General features: G+C 39.3%; 1 protein-coding gene across 1 annotated transcript in view; it reads right to left on the bottom strand.

Moving 5' to 3' along the window:
- The window catches only part of Lrmp (lymphoid restricted membrane protein), a 136,605-nt gene that overhangs the window by 89,682 nt on the left and 28,784 nt on the right, over nucleotides 1-18,139 (bottom strand). Inside the window, exons 2-4 of the mRNA XM_023718936.1 lie at nucleotides 12,977-13,036; nucleotides 1,032-1,116; nucleotides 571-673 (exon numbers count right to left, since the gene is read on the bottom strand). Of these exons, the coding sequence (XP_023574704.1) occupies nucleotides 571-673; nucleotides 1,032-1,116; nucleotides 12,977-13,036 (248 nt within the window). The remainder of the gene's footprint in view (nucleotides 1-570; nucleotides 674-1,031; nucleotides 1,117-12,976; nucleotides 13,037-18,139) is intronic.

Raw genomic sequence — 18,139 nt, 5'->3', positions numbered from 1 at the left:
GGTGGTATTACTATAGCTGACAGTTTAAATTGAAGAGTTTGATTCTCCTGTGGTTCCTTTCTAACAAAGCTAAGAATAGCTACCAAAAAAGATCTTGCTTTTGAAGTAGTCTATTTTCTGAGATAATCAAACTACCCGAGATTTAGTGATAAGATCCTTTTATGCATAATCATTCCCCTACAGCTAGAGGATTTTTACTATGCCAATGCAAAACTCAAGGTTCCTAACAACTTTCCAGAAGGATACAAATAAAAACACCTTTTTCCATTAATTGTCTAATTAATTCCTTGTCTTTCCATTACATCTCATGTGTCCCCACATGTAGTCTCATGACCCCTTCAGGGTCACCCCCATATTGACGCTAACTCTCCCACTCACACTCACCTACATCCCACTCTCCTACACATCCCCAAGCACACACCTCATACTCATCATCAGGCCAACCAGACAAAGTCTTAGGAAATGTAATACATATACATATACATACATACACACAACACATATATATATTCACCTGAGATATCAAAGTGGAAGAAATACCTGGAAAATGATAACATACACAACACTTACAGGATGCTGCTGTACCCATTTTTCTTTGACAGTAATTTCTGGATTAGTGACCCACTGGAAGGAACCATTAGGGAAGTTTTCCAACTTCTGAAATTTCTTCAAACTGGCAGAAAAGAGGGGGCAGGGGAAGTCTGCATCTTCAACTAGGAATTCAGGTGAAAAGCATGTGGTGTTACACAATAAGAATGCATTAAAAAAAAAAAAAGAATGCATTTAGACTGAAATTCCCCTACACAGGTAATTTAGGAAGATGTTAGACAGAACTCCATCTTATCTAAAGTCTTCCTTTCAATTTTCTTTATTCAAGGCTGTGCTCATATCATGCTAACTCTTGCCAGGAACTCAGTTTACACTCAGGATACAAAGTCAAAATGATTTTCCAGAATCATTTTTCCTCTTCCTTTAAAAAAGAAACAACAATTTCATTGATTTCTACCTTTTTCAAGTTCTATGCCACTTACCTTAGGCTTACACTGTTGAAAGGAACTGAAACTACAAACATGAAGGCATTATTGTCTGATTTCTCTAGCCATCTAGATTTTCCATCTGAATTATCAAAATGGAAAAAGAAATCCTAGCTATTAGGAAAAAGGAAACTCAAAGAAGAAAACTGTGCAATTCATATCATGTCTTCAACTAAAGATTAAACTGCAGGAAGATAAGCCCAAGCTATCATATCTAAAGATCAATCTCTTCATCCTGATTGGCCCAGAACTAGAAGATCAAATGTATCAGATTCTGAGGAAGTGTTTTCATAGTAGGTCTCAACAGAACACAGAGACATTTGGACCCAGCTAACAGGCTATCATCAGTGATCTAGAGATATCCTGAGCTGGTGAAACATCACAATACCACATATGCATGCTCAAAATACCAGCTTCTAAAGGGCATCTGTGGCTTCCATGCCCTTCTGCTCCTGTTGCCATTCCTTTGCATCCAGGAATGCCAAGCTGATTGAAGTGCACTTCTACTGTTCTGCAACCATGACCAAAATGCCCACAATGCTGTGACTAAGAGAAAGCACTCATTACTTTTATTTTATAAAAATGATGCTCATGAGTCAATGTAATGATTATTTGCAAATAGTTTCTAAGTAATCTTGTGGAATATTCTACAACCTTGTGGACACCTCTAAAATGGCTCCAATTGAACAATTATATTTCCCTTAAAAGACGACTTGTTTATGAAAAGATACTGTCACCTGAGGAGATACAAAGTAACAGCTCTACTTTGCATACAAAAATAGGGGAAAGTGAAGAAATTCACAGGGGGTGGGGATTAGAGACAGCATTATGGTTTGTGTCTAGCTGTCCTCCCACAGCCTCATGCAGTCATGGGGAAGCTTCTGGAGTTTGTAATTGATTCTTTTTTTTTTTTTTTTTTTTTTTTTTGTGGTACCAGGGATTGAACTCAGGACCCTGCACTTGCCAAGCAAGTGCTTATTCTACTGAGCTATCGCTCCAGCCCTGTGATTGATTCTTGATCTAGTGCTGGGATTGTGGATGTGGGTGCTTAACCAAGCCTAAAGTAGATAATCTGCATTATAATGCAAGAAGGGGAAAGAGGGTTTGCTAGCTCACAGTTGCCACCACTCCTCCCTTTTATTCTTTGTTGTTTTCTGCCGCCATGAACTGCTGCCTTCTGCCACGTGCCTCTCTGCCTTGGAGCCAGCCGAGCATGGACTGAAACCTCTGCTAATTGTGAGCTAAACAGACCTTTCCTTCCTTAATTTTGAGTGTCCCGTATTTTATCCCAGCAATAAGAGAAGAGTAACTGAGACAGAAAGAGAAAGCTACATTCTGAGGATGGAAGAGGAGCTCCAGCAATCGAGACACAGGAGACAAAAAGCTAAAAAGCATGGAGAAGCAAAGCAGTAAATTCAGAGAAGAGTGAGACACCATCCACAGCACCGACTTCAGCTCCCAGTGGGCTGGGGAAGCTGAATACACAAGCACTGGAGTCAGCTAGGAATCGAACCTTCAAAGGGAGTCTGTTCACCAAGTTGGCCCTCACATACAGTTGTTAGACGCATCTATCTCAACGCATGTGCAAATCTCAACACAGAAACAATATGATAAAATGGGGCAACATGATTCCTGCCAGGGTTTGGAACTCTTTGGTCGCTGACTGCAACGATACTGAAATGGATGCACTGTTTGCTGAAGAATGGAAAACACTGACTTTTTAAATGAGTAATGGCTTCAAAGAGGACACAAACAGCTGAATGAACTCAGAAAGAGAAGAAAGGATATGAAAGAGCAACTCAATAAAGAGATTCTGAGTAAGAAATCTTGACAATGAAAATCTCAGTAGGTCCAATCAAAAGCTGAGAGGAAAGCATCAGCAATAGACTAGGCCATGCGGAATACAGAATTTCAAAGCCTAAAAACAACAAATGGTCACATTCAGACACTAAGAAAAATAAATTATGAGGAAAATACACAGGACATCTGGGACACGATTAAAAACACCAAATTTATGAATTGTTGGTAAGCAAGAGGATGCCAAGTAGAGACTAAAGGCCCTGAAATTCTATTCAGTGAAATAGTAGCAAAAAAATTTCTGAGTGTTAGGAAAGATATGGACCATCCACACACTGCAGGCTAAAGAATCAGAAACAGAAAAGAGCTTCCTTGTGTCATATTAATGTGCCAAGTGTACAGAACAAAGAAAGAATATTGAAAACTGCAAAAGAAAAATGTTGAAAAATCTATAAAGGCAAACTTATTAGAATAAATGCAGATTCTCCAGCAGGAACTGCATAGGCTACAAAAGCATAGAATGATATTTAAAGCCCTGAAAGAAAATTGCAGTCAATCTAGATCATTATTACACCCAGAAAATGTGGAGAAATAACCCACCTTCCATGAAAATCGTTACTAAAGAAATTCAAGGTCAGCAGTGAAAAAGATAGTTAAAGGACTCACACACACACACACACACACACCAGGAAGGAGAAGAATAGACAGACAAGAATTAGGGGGGAAAAACAAAAAAATAATAAAATTACATGAAACAGTATTTGCTTTCTATGGCACTCGATAGTCTTAATTCACCAATTAAAAGATATAGACAGGAACATTGGATTTGAAAAGAAGACCCAACTTGTCTGCTACCTGCAAGAAACACACTCCACCAACAAAGACATGCACATTCTCAAAGGGAAAGGATGAAAAATGGTATTCCAAGTAAATGGAGGCAAAAAGCAGACAGGAATAGCTACCCTCACATCTGACAAGACAGACGGTAAGGCAAAATCAATCAGAAAAGATAAGAATACATCAGTAAACGGAACAACCTACCAAGAAGATAGAATGATTGTAAATACTTAGGCACTGATTGTCAGTGCACTCAATTTCATAAAACAAACACTGCCAGACGTAAAAGAAATGAAGTGAGTGTGTCCACACTCACCACTGTCATTCAGTATAGTACTCAAAATTTTAACAAAGCTATCTGGCAAAATGAAGAACCAAAAGGGATCCAAATAGGGCTGGAGGAAGCAAAATTATACATTCTTCCAGATAAACTGATTCTATATTTGTAAGACTTATCAATAAAACTGTGAAAAATATATATATATTTGTAAGACTCTGGCAATCTCTTAGGATAAAAACAGCAAATTGCCAAGATTTAAAATCAACACACAAAAAGTGGTAGTTTTTCTATATACCAATAATGAACCCCCTGAGAAGAAATTAGGAAACCAAATCTGTTTTCCAAAGATTCAAAAATAAAGCAATATCTAGAAAATAAACCTAAACAAAGAGGTGAAAGACCTCCGTGGCAAAAATTGTAGAACATTGAAGAAATAAACTGAAGAAGACACTAGAAGATGAAAAGACTTCCCGTGTTCATTAATGGGCAGAATCAATGTTATAAAAATAGCCATATCACCAAAAGAGATCTAGTGATTTAACATAATCCCCATCAAAATACCAAGGACATTTTTATAAGACTAGAGAAAAAAATCCTAAAATTCATGTAGAAGCACAAAAGACTCAGAATAACCAAAGCAATCCTGAGTAAAAAGAGCAACCTTAGAGGTATCATAATATCTAATTTCAAAGTATACTATAGAACCAGAGTAACACAAACAGTGTGGCATTGGCATAAAGAGACCTGTAGGCCAATGGAATAGAGATCCCGGAAATAAATCCACAGAGCTACTGCTAATACTGATTCTCAACAAAGATGCCAAAAATAAATGTCAGAAAAGTGACAACTTCATTAACAAGTTATGCTGGGAAAACTTGATGTCTGTATGTAGAAGATTGAAACTAGATCCTTCTCTCTCACTCTACACAAAATAATCAACCAATGATAGACAAAGACCTAGGTAAAAGACCTGGAACTCTGAAGTTTCTGGAAGAAAACACAGGGGAAATACTACATAGACACAAGCAACAGCTTCCTGAAATTAGACTCCAATAGCTCAGGAAATAGCAAGAATCAATGAATGGGATCCCATCAAATTATAAAGATTCTTCCGGGCAAAGGGAAATAATCAACTAAATTAAGTAACAACCTATAGAATGAGAAAATATTCTCCCACTGCACTTCTGAAAGAGAATGATAGCTGGAATATACAAAGATAAAAAAAAGTAACACCAAAAGAGTAAGTAATCTGATCAATATATGGGCAAATGAACTGAATAGAAATTTCTTCAAAGAAATACAAATGGTTGACAAATAAGTACTCAGACAAAGGTCTGCTCTCTAGAATTTACAAAGAACTAAAAAACACTAGGGCCCCAAAATTTAAAGACCCAGTGCAGAAATGGGCATCCAAGATGAACACACACTTCTCAGAGGATGAAATTAAATAAGTATATGAAAAAATGCTCCACATCACTAGCCATCTGTGAAATGCAAATTAAAACAACATTGAGATACATCTCACTCCAGAAACAATGGCTATCATAAAGAAATCAACCAACAACAAGTGTTGGAGAGTCTGTGGGGAAAAAGGAACCCTTCTCCACTGCTGGTGGGAATGTGGACTGGTGCAACCGTTATGGAAATCAGTGTGGAGACTCTTTAGAAAAGTTGGACTGGAAATCCCATTTAAACCAGCTATTTCCCTACTGGGAATTTTCTCAGAGGATCTGAAAACATCCTATCATAGTGATATATGTGTACCTATGGTTATAGCAGCACAATTTGTGATAGCCAAATCATGGAAACAACCAAAATGTCCATCACCTGAGGAATGGATGAAAAGAATGTGGTATTTTTATACAATGCAGTATTACTCAGCTATAAAGAATGATAAACTTGAAGCCTTTATATTGAAGTGGATGCCACTTGAAGATATATTCATAAGTGAAATAAACCAGACACACATGTGTAAATATTGTATAGTTTCCCTAGTATAAGAACTCAAAAGAAGAAATACAAATAGAAAGGTATAAGAAATACAAATGGGCTTATAAGAATAATGTTTGCCATCTTTAACAATCAGGGTATACAAAGAATAACTATTCTTAAGAATTGAAAAAGTGAGGATGAAAGGAAAAAAACCTTCATTTACTAGTGATAAATATAGTACTTAAAATTTAGACTACAAATTCAGAGAGTCACTATACAAATCAGTATCGAGCTTACTCCACAAATTGAACAATAAAACAACCACCGTATGATTCAGCTATACCACTCCTCCACCACTACCTGAAAAGATTCAAGTCTGGATTCTCATACTTAACACGATAAAATTAAAAATAGCCAAGTAATGGAACAAGCCTAGGTGCCCATCCATGGATAAGTGGGCAAAGAAATGTGGTGTGTACATACAGTGGGGTGCAGCTCAGCCATGCAGAGTGAAATGCTGCCATTTGCAGGAAAATGGTGGAACCAAGGATCTTCATGTTAAGTTGAATAAGACATTCAGCAAGACAAATTTTGGACCAGGGATACGGTTCAGTAGCACAGTGCCTGCTTGGCAAGTGCAAGGTCCTGATTTTGATTCCCAGTAAGAAGGAAAGGAAAGGAAAGGAAAGGAAAGGAAAGGAAAGGAAAGGAAAGGAAAGGAAAGGAAAGGAAAGGAAAGGAAAGGAAATTCACATATTTTTTTCTCATTTGTGGAATACAGGAAAAAATAACATGAAAGTAGAAGGAAAACTGTTAGAGAGGAAAAATAGGAAGAGGGGCAGGCAAGGGAGGTTAATACAGATGGATATTACCAAACAATATGATATGCATGTATTAAAATTCCACAGTGATGGACCTCGGTAATCAATATGCACTAGTGTGACTATGTATGTATGTATGTATGTACGTGTAAAAAGAAAACTCACAGCGGGGACTCAACTGATCTCGCTGGAAACATTGGTTTCCTTTGTCGCCTTCCCATTTACTACAGACTTGCACTTAGCGCTTCACCAAGGATGCTTTCTGTACTTCTCTCAGAGTTTGTCTGCCGCCACATTTAAGACCTATGACAACACTTTCAGCCTTCTTCTTGCTGACTATGGGAGACTCAACGAATCCTTTCCATTTTTCAGTGAGAAAGAAAACTCCCCAACTTACAGGGGAGCAGACCTCGGAGCCAGAATGTACTGCCCGCTGATAGTCCTGCTGGGGCACAGGGAGCAGCGAAGCCTGCATCTTGGTACTACTGCTACTTCAGAGGACTGAGGGCAGGAACACACAGCCGTGGCATATTCGCCACGGTTCCTTTCCGTCTGGTGATTTGACTGGGTTTCAAAAACACAGACGAAGGATAAATATTTGAAACAAAATGTCACAAAAACACGGCCCCCGGCAGAATGGCCAGGTCTGCTTGAGACAGGTTCTGAGGAAGCCAGCATATGTTGTCCCTGCACCTTTGGCAGGCGCGATTCGTAACAGAGCTTTTGCCCCACAGACGCGTTCTCCTGATTTCAAGGTCATCTCGAAGCTGTTGGCAGGGGGCGCCCTGACGCATCTATCACCCACACCCATAGAGAGGCTGACGGGGAAAGAAAGCAGATTGCCAAATAGACTCGCTAAGTGCAAGTCTGTAGTAAATGGGAAGGCGACAAAGGAAACACTTCCTACCCTAACGAGGACAAAACTGGAAAGCACAAGGAGTAAAAAGGGACTAGGGGGTGATGCTGCAACATTTCCACGCCCCAAAAGGCTTCCCACTTTGAGTCCTTTTTCCCATGTTGTAAAGAATTGTGTCTGGGTAACACTAGACTTTTTTTTTTTTTTTTTTTTGAAAGTAAACATTCATTTTACTGTCATTGAAAAATTAGCCTCAAAGGCTGGCAAGATAGCTCAGTGGACTCAGTGCCTGCTTAGGCAAGCACAGGGACCTGGGTTCAATCCCCAGCACCACATGCCATGCCGGCCCCACCTCCAGGTTGTGCTGAGCCAGCAACTGAGTCTGGGCATGGTGGCGCATGCCTGTAATCCCAGCGCTGGGGAAGCTGATAACAGGAGGATCACTACAAGTCTGAGCTTCATAGTGAAAGCCTGTACCAAATACAGAAATTAAAAAGAAAATATCCTTAAAAAAAAAAAAAGATAACAAATCATTTGGATGATTCAAGGAAAATGGATGTATCCTAAGAACATAATTGTTTGGCTTTGTTTTGTTTTGTTTGGGGCAGCATGCCACCACATAGCCCAGGCTGGCCTTGCATTCACGGGGATCCTCCCGCCTCAACCTCCTGAATATTGGAATGACAGGCAGGCACTACCATGGTCAGCTAAGGCCATAATGTTAGATGAAGTAAATCAGACACATGAGCTTAAGGGTGTCTTATATGAAAAGCAAAATAAAAGGTAGATATTTGGAACCACTGGGACAGACCTATCTCAGCAGGGAAGGGGATGGAGAGACGAAGGAAGGCGGGAGGGGATGGAGTGAGAAAAGGAATTAAGATACGGTGCACACCTGTACCAACCGCACGCAAGGAGGCGAGACTTCTGTGCCGCTGATGTGTACTAATAGCATAAAAGTAAGAAGTCAAGGCCTTGATGAGGGCAATTGAAATAAAATTAACTATAATACAAAAATTCTAGTTTCTGTCAGGAATATAATAATCAGTGTCATACAGTTGGTTTGGAACCATTGGTAAAGCAAAGAAATCTGTGTTATTTGGGGGCATCTTAATATTGGGTAAATGTTACAGTTTGTGTCTTGATGTCTCCCCAAGCCCTCATGCAGTTACAGGGCTTTTTCTGAGAGGGCTCTAGAGTGTGTGATGCTGGGATTAAGGGTCTGTGATTAATAAATCCACCCACTGATTGGTTTGTTGTGATTTTATCTAGGATTAAGAGTGGGAATGCTTAACCTCACCATCTGTCTGCATATCAAACATCTTAGGCATAATATGGAACAGGTATTTTTCATCAAGTATTGATATGTTGAACTTTAAGTCCCTACAGAATATCATGAAAAAGCATTTAAAAATTAGAATATATTTTAAAAATAGGCACAAAGAATTATATAATTCTTATGTTTACACCTAAGTCCAAAAATCTAACCATATACAACCTTGAAGCAGGACAGTCCCACAACATTCCTTTTCCTGTCTCCTGCCTTCATTCACCACCCCCTTCTTTTTGAACAAGCATCTACCTGAAAGATAGCACAGCAGCAACTGGCATGTCATGACAAGCAGCCTGTATTCAGAAGACCAGAATGACAGGCACTCCAAGCATGAACCTACTATTACAAATTGCCATCTTCAGTGCAGTTGCTTAGTTCACAGATGTCAGTATATATAGTTAGTCAGGTGAGAACCATTCCAATTAACTGCTAGATTCAAAAATCTTCTGGAGATTCTCAGGATCATTGCCTTGCCCATCTTCTACATATAACTGTATGGCTTGTCACTGTCTTGTTTCCTAGCTCTTCACCTGTCCCTGTCTTGATTAGTCAGTCCTCAAGATCCTGATTTCATTTTACTTGTATTATACCTTGCTATTTGTATTTCTTCTTTTGAGTTCTTATACTAGGGAAACTATATGATATTTACACATGTGTGTCTGGTTTATTTCACTTATGAGTATGTCTTCAAGTGGCATCCACTTCAATATAAAGGCTTCAAGTTTATCATTCTTTACAGCTGAGTACTACTTCATTGTATAAAAATACCACATCTTTTTTATTAATTCCTCAGGTGATGGGCATTGTGGTTGTTTCCAAGATTTGGCTAACACAAATTGTGCTGCTATAAACATAGGTACACATATATCACTATGATATGATGTTTTCAGATCATCCAAGAAAATTCCCAGTAGAGGAATAGCCTAGGTTGTATGGTAATAACAATAAACTTCTCTTCTGGGGGGTTAACAACCTAATTTTGCAGACCAAAATTAGAGAAAAAGGAGGACCGCAAGGAAAGCCAACATTTTGGCCCTAGTCTTCCAAAGTCAGTTAAGACTCAGGACATATGAGAACTTGTACTGTAAAGTCACATAACACAGTAGTGTCCCAAATTTTCTGACCAAGGAGATTATGGGGCCAAAGAAGAAAGTGATCGATAATGTAGAGTGTGCCTAAGGAGAGTCACATGGGGAGAAAACATTCTCTCAGGCTTTCACAGAGAGCACATTGGCCAAGCAATGGCCATGACTCATCCACATGGCTGACACTGACAAAAGATCTACAATATGAGGTACAGGATCTCAGGATAAATCCTGAGGGGATTTCACTGACCTTATTAGATCCAAAAGCTATAACCATCCGGCAGAGAAGTATAAAAACGAAGTATAAGAAGTAAAGTCATGCTGTTATGTTGAGCTATAGGGGACTCAGGTCAACAATTTCTGATATTGTCAGTCAAGCAGAAGACCCAATACTATTATGGACTACTGGACTCTTTTAGAATATTTTGCTGAGTTAACACACCTATAATATTCAAATAACAGAACTAAACAAGAAAGGGGGATACAGATGAATGTCCATTTTGTATTTGTGTATTCAAAGTGGTTAGGATAGATATATAGATACATTCTCTTAATGAATAGAGGGATTTGTTCTAATAGTGTTTGTAAATAGGATATCAAGTCCGCATCTTGCACAGCAATTAACCACTAGGAAGAATTTATGCAATGTGTTAATTATTGAAACTGTCCTACCAATTTGGTTTGAAACTGTCTCATTGCTATTTGTTTCTTAATAAAATTATGGGAAAAAAAAAGAAGAGCAGGAATGCTAATCCTTCTGTCGGGTGGGCAGCTGGCCCACACACAAGGTAAGGTACAGAAAGAAGCTTGTGTCTCCTCCTTGCTGCTTTTGCTATATTGTGGGTGCTATGAACTGTGCTCTTCTGTGATGTCCCTCTGCCAAGCCTGATATTGAGCTAGCCCAGCATGGGCTGAAACCTCTATAAAAAGTGAGTTGAATAAACCTTTCCTCCTTTCATTTTGGGTGCTGGGTACTTTGTCTCAGGACAAGTAGCTAGAACAGTAAATATATCTGAGAACTTCAGAAAATACTAAAACAAAGCCAGGCATGGTGGTGCATGTCTGTAATTCAAGCACCCGCTAGGCTGAGGCGGGAGAGTCGTCATGAGTTCTCGGCGAGCCTGGGTTACATAGCAAGACTCTGTCTCAAAAAATAAATAAATAAATAAATAAATAAATAAATAAATAAATAAATTAAAATAAAAGAAGGAACCAACATATAGCCAACAGCTCTGCACTATTGCATTTGAGGCCTTAAGGTGGGTCTTGGTGCAGGTAGTCTTCCCTGAAAAGACCAAGTTTATGTAGACTTCTAAATTTCAAGTCACTGAATATACACTCCCACAAAACCAGGCCCCATCATTGCTGTAGCTCCTGGCTATAACTTTTCTAGAAATGGTCCTACTTCTCCATGCTGAGAGACTTTAGATTTTGGAATCTAAAAAATATCCACACACCTCCTTGCAATGTCTGGGGTCATTCTCAACAAGCTACAGATCTTCACAGAACAGTAGGCTGCACAGGAGGGCCCCTGACTTAAAGCTGTTTACCAGACACCAACTTACCTCTGCTGACCCAGCAAGGATGGGCTCACATTGTAAAGAAGTTTCTCCTCCAGACAGGGCTGGGCTGTGCTCTCTCATAGCATTCAACTAGATCCCATTTCTTGAAAAAACAAGAACAGTCATCCAACCTAGCTACAGTGTCTCCAACATTGTGTTTGAAGTCACAAGTGGGTTCATTTATCATCAAATAACCACTGAATGCCCAGGTGGGTGAAGAATCTTACTCGAGGATGGAGAAAGGACAGTCTTTGTCCTCCAGAGTTGCTCATTAGGGACCCTCAGAGGTCATAAGCAGTCAGGGCCACACTTTTTTTTAATAGGACTAGGTACTGGCCTCAGGTCCTTCACATGGAGCTACATTACCAGATCATGTTTTATTTATGTATATTTTTACAATTAGGCAGGGTCTTATTAAATCTCTAATTTTCCCAAACTGGGCTTGAACTTGTGACCCTCTTGCCTCAGCCTCTCAGAACACAAGAGTTACAGGCCTGGCCATGCTTCTTAAAAGGGATTTCAGCTAATGGTTAGAAAAGAGAGAAAAAAAGTCACCAAAAAGTCTAGATTTCTGTCTTTTCTTCCAAAATCAGAAGATATAGGCACACAAAGTCCGTAGAGTCTTGATATAAAATCAGCAAGAGTGAGGCAGAGTTCCCACTTCTGTCCTGAGTACCCTTTTCTCACCCTCCTCAGGCGTGTGTTCTCTTATTGTGGACTTACTCTTTCCTTACCTGGGCATCTGTGGAGCTTGGGCTAATATACACATTCAGAAACAAATTATAACCCAAGATGAGAGGTATTCAGAAAGAGGTAAGAACCATGTGCTATGCTGTCCCTGTGGTATTTACAGGTCACTAGGTCATGTGGCTGCAGTGATCATAAATGGGGTTAGTGTCCTTCCAAAAAGAAGAAAGAAAAGAAAAAGAACAGAGAGTGAGCTAGCTGTCTCTCCTACAAGAGAAGCCAGCAGTCTGCACCTTGGCAACTGCAGTGGGGGTCACGCACTTCCCTAGATCTCTCAATGCTGATGGCTCCCCGATTGCAATTTCCAACCTCCAGAAACATAAGGAGTAAAGATTTGTATCGAAGGCACCCAGCGTGAGGGGTTTGGGTAGAGTGGAACAAGCTGACTGAGACAGAAGTGAGATGGAAAAACTCAAAGTGTTCTCATGGAGAAGAGAAAAGAAGAGGACATTTCTCAGGCAAAGACACAAGCACTGCAGAGCAGCCCAGTGGCCAGTGAAGAGAAAGCTGGCAAGGGCTGCTCTGTACTTATGCGACGAGCTCCTGCCACACCCGTTGCACCTCTTGAGCTAGTTCATTTTTCTTCCCGCATAAATTCTGGAATCTCATACAACATTAGGCTGCATATGTGACTGTAGAGGGGAATTTACATTCAACAACCCCATCTTGCAGGCCATAAAATCAAAGCCTACCTCGGTAGCGCTTCTGTGTTCTGTGATAGTTGACTTCAATTCTTCTATTCTTAAATCCTTCTGAAAAATAAAGTACAGAGCAAAAGAATAAATGGCTTCACCAAATCACATTTATCAGGCCATCAGCATGAGCCACAGAGGAATTTTAGGCCATTCATTGTGGGACCTTCTACCCATCAATTTGAAAAGTTAATCATATAATTAAAACACAGGTATCATCAAGCTTCGTGTTTGTCTGGTCCAATGAAATCAACCTGTAAAAGGCGATCTTTGAGCACCAAATCAAAATGATACTTATAATTCAGGTAAGGAAAAAATTAGCTTTTACTAGTAATAAATGAAATATGAAGGTATCCAACTCTATCCCGTTGAAGTAATATAACCACTAAAATCACTATTTAGTACTACAAGACCAGAAGACACAGGTAGACATCGAAGGCATCGAAAGCTAGAATTTTTATCCCTCAATTGGTACGTGGGAGGTGGGCAGGGTAGATGCTGGACAAGAATGCAGAATATGGACAGATCACAGTCATGGAGGGAAGTGCGTGACCCCCACTGCCGTATCACTCATCACAGTATCTGTTAGTATAGCACTCGGCATCTCAGTCACAGTCCACTGACATGTAGGAGAAGTAGAAGAGTGACAGATATTTCTTCTCTTCCCTGTGTTATTGGATTGTGGACATTGGTTTGTTAGGCTGTGTTTTTCCTGTGTCTCCTAAATTCAGCATCATTTGTTACCAGGTGGGCTACAATCACAAGAAGAATGGTAAACAGATTCTATCTATCAATCAATCAAAGTAGGTAGCAAATACCTTCGTAGTGAATCTCTTCCCTAAAATCAATGACAGGGCACTAATTTGTGTTATTATGAATTAAGACTGCCTCACCAGCCTCTAGTCAGTGATGTGTAGGCTGCCATGTTGATATCATTGTATTTGTGGATGAATTCTACCACAACTTGGAGAATATGTTCAAATATATCAGCCAGGGGTCTTCACTCAGAAGAGTATTTTTCTGTGTCTTGTAAGTAATAACAAACCCATATCGTTGAGTAGGGGAGAAATCACACAAATCACCACCTCCTTCATGATATGGAGAGAGCTAGCCAGTCAGTCCTACAGGATTCCCAAAAGAGAAGAGACAAAACCAACCTCTTGTATGCTCGCCACTTTATTAAGCAATGTGTTCTCCTATGTGTGTAATTTCATCTAAAAGGAAACAGAGTTAGGGAAAGCCACTTGGATACCGCATCTGTTAAACAACAGTGCTATAAAGTCATTCCCTAAGGGAGACTTGTTTCTGAAAAACCTGTAACGTGCACGTGCTTTCATTTCACAAAAGCTTAGAACTTTCACTAAGCTTTCTCACAGGGCTCTCTGCCTGCCCTTCACCATTACAGAAGCCAAAGCTGAGCAATCCTGAGACCTATCCAAGGTCATGCACAGTCCAGAGCATTGCCCTGCCTGAACTGTGAGTGTCAGGCCCCAGTGGTGCGTCCTCCCCTCTGTTCTAGACATCATGCGAGAAGAGGAGGTCATCTTTGCTTTTTCTGGTGGAAAAGAAGAGCTAGGTAGGACATGAGCATAGATTCTATGAGTCCACAACAAAGACTCTTCCTCTTAAAAGCAGAATTATTTCTACAGGAAAAGAAAATAGATAGAAATCTTTAAGACATAGATGTAGGCAGGGTTAATTAAAAAAAAAAAAAAAACAGATGACATAGGGAAATACTCCAAAGAATCAATAATTCAATCTCATTTTATTTAAAAGATTTTGCATAACAAAAGAAAACACCAACAGAGTGAAAAGACAACCAGGAGTGGGAAAAAATTTTAACCAGTTGTCCTTAGGCAAAGGATTTATATTTAGAATATATAAACAGTTGAAAAATCAGACACTCCCCCAAATGCAAAGACCCAACACAAGAATGGGCATCTGAGATGAGTACACACTTCTCAGAGATGTAGAAATACATATTGCAAATAAATATATGAAAAAAATATTCAACATCATTAGTCATTAGAGAGATGTAAAGTAAAATACTGGGATTCCATCTCATTCCAGAAAGAATATCACCAAGAAATCAAAGGAGCTGGGGAGATAGTTCAGGGGAGTAAGTAGCTTGCCTGGCAAGCACAAGGTCCTGGGTTCAACCCCTGGTATCACCAAAAAAATAAAATAGAAGAAAGAAAGAAATCAACCAACAACGAATGCTGACAGGGCTATGGGGAAAAAGGAACCCTGCTCCACTGTTGCTGGGAATGTAGTCTAGTACAACTACTGTGGAAACAAATATGAAAATTCCTTTAAAAAAAACCCTAGGACTAGAGCTCCTATTTGACCCGGCTATTGCCCTTCTGAGTATCTTCCCAGAAAAATTAAAAATATTATACCATGGTGATATATGTACACCCATGTTTATAGCAGCACAGTTTGTAATAACTAGACCTTAGAAACAACCCAAATGTCCATCAGTCAAGGAATACAAAGATGTGGACTTTTATACGATAGAGTACTACTCAGCCAGAAAAGATAACTTGAGACTTTTATAGGTAAATGGATGCAATTTGAGACCATACTCACATGTGAAATAAATCAGAATCACATGTGTAAACATAATATTGTATCCCTGGTGTGAGAAACTGAAAGAGTAAACAAGATCTAAAAGGTACAATACATACTGTGAAATAGGAAGAAATCATTCAAAAGGAAAAAGGAACTAGGGTGGAGAAAAGGGGGAAAAAGTGGCAAAAGATACAGGATAGCTATACTATTAGTTTCTCTTAGTTCATTGAAAAGAGAGATTTGTGTTATTATCATTTGTAGAACTGTGGATGCCCATATTTTGTAGTCTGAGTAGCTACTTTAAAGGTAACAGTATGCAATGCAGTAACTACTGTTTTCCATTATTTTGTAATGAAATTTTTACATTTTTTCCATAAAACAATAAGAATACAATTTTAAAATGTTCACAATTTCTCCACAGCATGTTGAATGATAAAGGTGTAGAAGCTTAGTAAGTAGAAAGCAAGCTTGTTAATGTATACTTCTAAATATAGTAGAGTTGATAAATGGTATCATGACTTAATTAAGAACCTGAAATTGGGATGGCAAGATAGCTCAGTGGACTAAGCACCTGCTTAGGCAAGCATAGGAACCTGGGTTCAATCCCCAGCACCACATGCCGTGCTGGCCCTGCGCTGTCCCCGCCCCCCAGGCACACTGAGTTGGCCACCGAATCCTGGTGTGGTGGTACACACCTGTAATCCCTGGCATGGTGGTATGCACTGAGGAGGCTGAAAAGAGGAGGATCAGTAAAAGACTGAGCTGCATAGTGAAAACCTGTACCAAAAACATAAAAAAGAAACTGGAAATACAGTCAATATAGTGAGAGGCAGAATTATCATCGGAATTCTATACACTGGACACCTTTATAGTTATAAAGGTATTTTTGGGCAGTCACCTGAGTTAGTGAGGTAGATAGAAGTATCGTACTGAGGTAATAGATCAGGAAATTGAGACAAAAAGAGGTTAACAACATGCTTGACACTGAAAAGCTTTCCAGTTGAGAAGACAGAATTTGAACCTGTGGCTTCTCACTCCTTACACTATTTTATCACAGCTGTAGTTCCTAAACAGCCGTTTCTGATGTAGAGTTGGGATGGCTAAATTTTAACTGTAATCTATGAATATGCATATAAGATTTGGTTTCTCTTAGGAAACTTCCAAATTTCACATGTATAAAACAACTGAAGTGTATTGTACATTCAAACATATACAACAAAAATATTATTCAAGTAAACCATTGAGGTGACAGCGAAATGACATCAATTAATAAATTCATTGAACAGTATCTTTCATTTCCTGACACCAACAGAGAACAGTATTAATAAACAGAATTTTTACACATACTATAGCCAAAAACATTTTTGAAAGTCATCATTCCTTAATCAGAATAGATTTTTCCATTCTTTATTTGTAAGATATTGCTCCTTAGTTTAATAGGGGATAGATGTTCCTATTTTTAATTTTCAGCTTTAAGAAGAGTAAATTTCTTCTACTGCTTTAACGTAGAGATCTAAGTAACCAGATGCTGATAATTAGAAATTTCTATTAAAAAAAAATACCCAAAAAGCGAAGGCAATGTTGTAGAGAAATCTGAACCCCGTACTCTGCTAGTGGAATGGAAAATTGTGCAGCCATTTTGGAAAACAGGCTGGCAGTTCCTGAGGGGTCGAACAGAATCAAGACATGACCCAGTGATTCTATTCCTAAGGTAATAACATAGAGAAGTGAAAACACAGTTCCCCCGAAACCTGATAAACGAATGCTTGGGCAGCATTATTCATAACAACCCAAAATGGAAACAGTTTGGATACCACTGACCAGTCAGATAAACAAGATGTGGTAATGCCCATACAGTGGAGCTGGATTCAGCCACAAAAGACACGAAGTACTGCCATGTCCTGCAGGACGGAGGAGACTAGAAAAATATTATGCTAAGCCGAAGCAGCTGGTCGTGAAGGACCATTTATGGTTTCTTTCCATTTATACAGGAAATATCCAGAATAGACACATCTAGAGATAGAAAATAGATTAGCAGGAGCCGGGGAGATGGCTCAGTGGAATAAGCGCTTCCCTGGCAAATGTAAGGGCCTGAGTTCAATCCCTGGTTTCGCCAAAAAATAAAAATAAAAAGATCCTTAAAAAAGAAAAAAGAAAAAGAGATTAGCAGTTGCCCAGGGCTGAAGTCACATTGAAAGGGGGTTCCTTTTTTTTTTTTTTTTTGTGGAACCAGGGATTGAACTCAGGCCCTGTGCTTGCCAGGGAAGCGCTTATTCTACTGAGCCATCTCCCCGGCCCCTGGGGTTCCTCTTGGGGTAATGAAAATACTTTAAGCTTACTTTCAGTGACAGTGGCCCAACTCTGAGTACATTAATCACTGATCTGCATGCTGAAGTAGGTAAATTTCATGACACACGAATTCAGTGTAGATGTTTTCTCACCGAAAAGCGAGAAAGCAAAAGAGACTGCCTTGGCTGTAACTCGGACATTTAGAGCAGTACAAATTTGAGAATTTATAACCATAGATTATTGTGTCAGTGGGCAAGCTATACCTTCCCAGAATGAAACTGGCTTGATAGAAAGAAAGAAAAA

This window comes from Octodon degus, unplaced genomic scaffold (genome assembly GCF_000260255.1).
Source record: "Octodon degus isolate 3935 unplaced genomic scaffold, OctDeg1.0 scaffold00064, whole genome shotgun sequence".
NCBI lineage: Eukaryota > Metazoa > Chordata > Mammalia > Rodentia > Octodontidae > Octodon > Octodon degus.
This window is presented reverse-complemented; position numbering and strand designations above follow the sequence as displayed.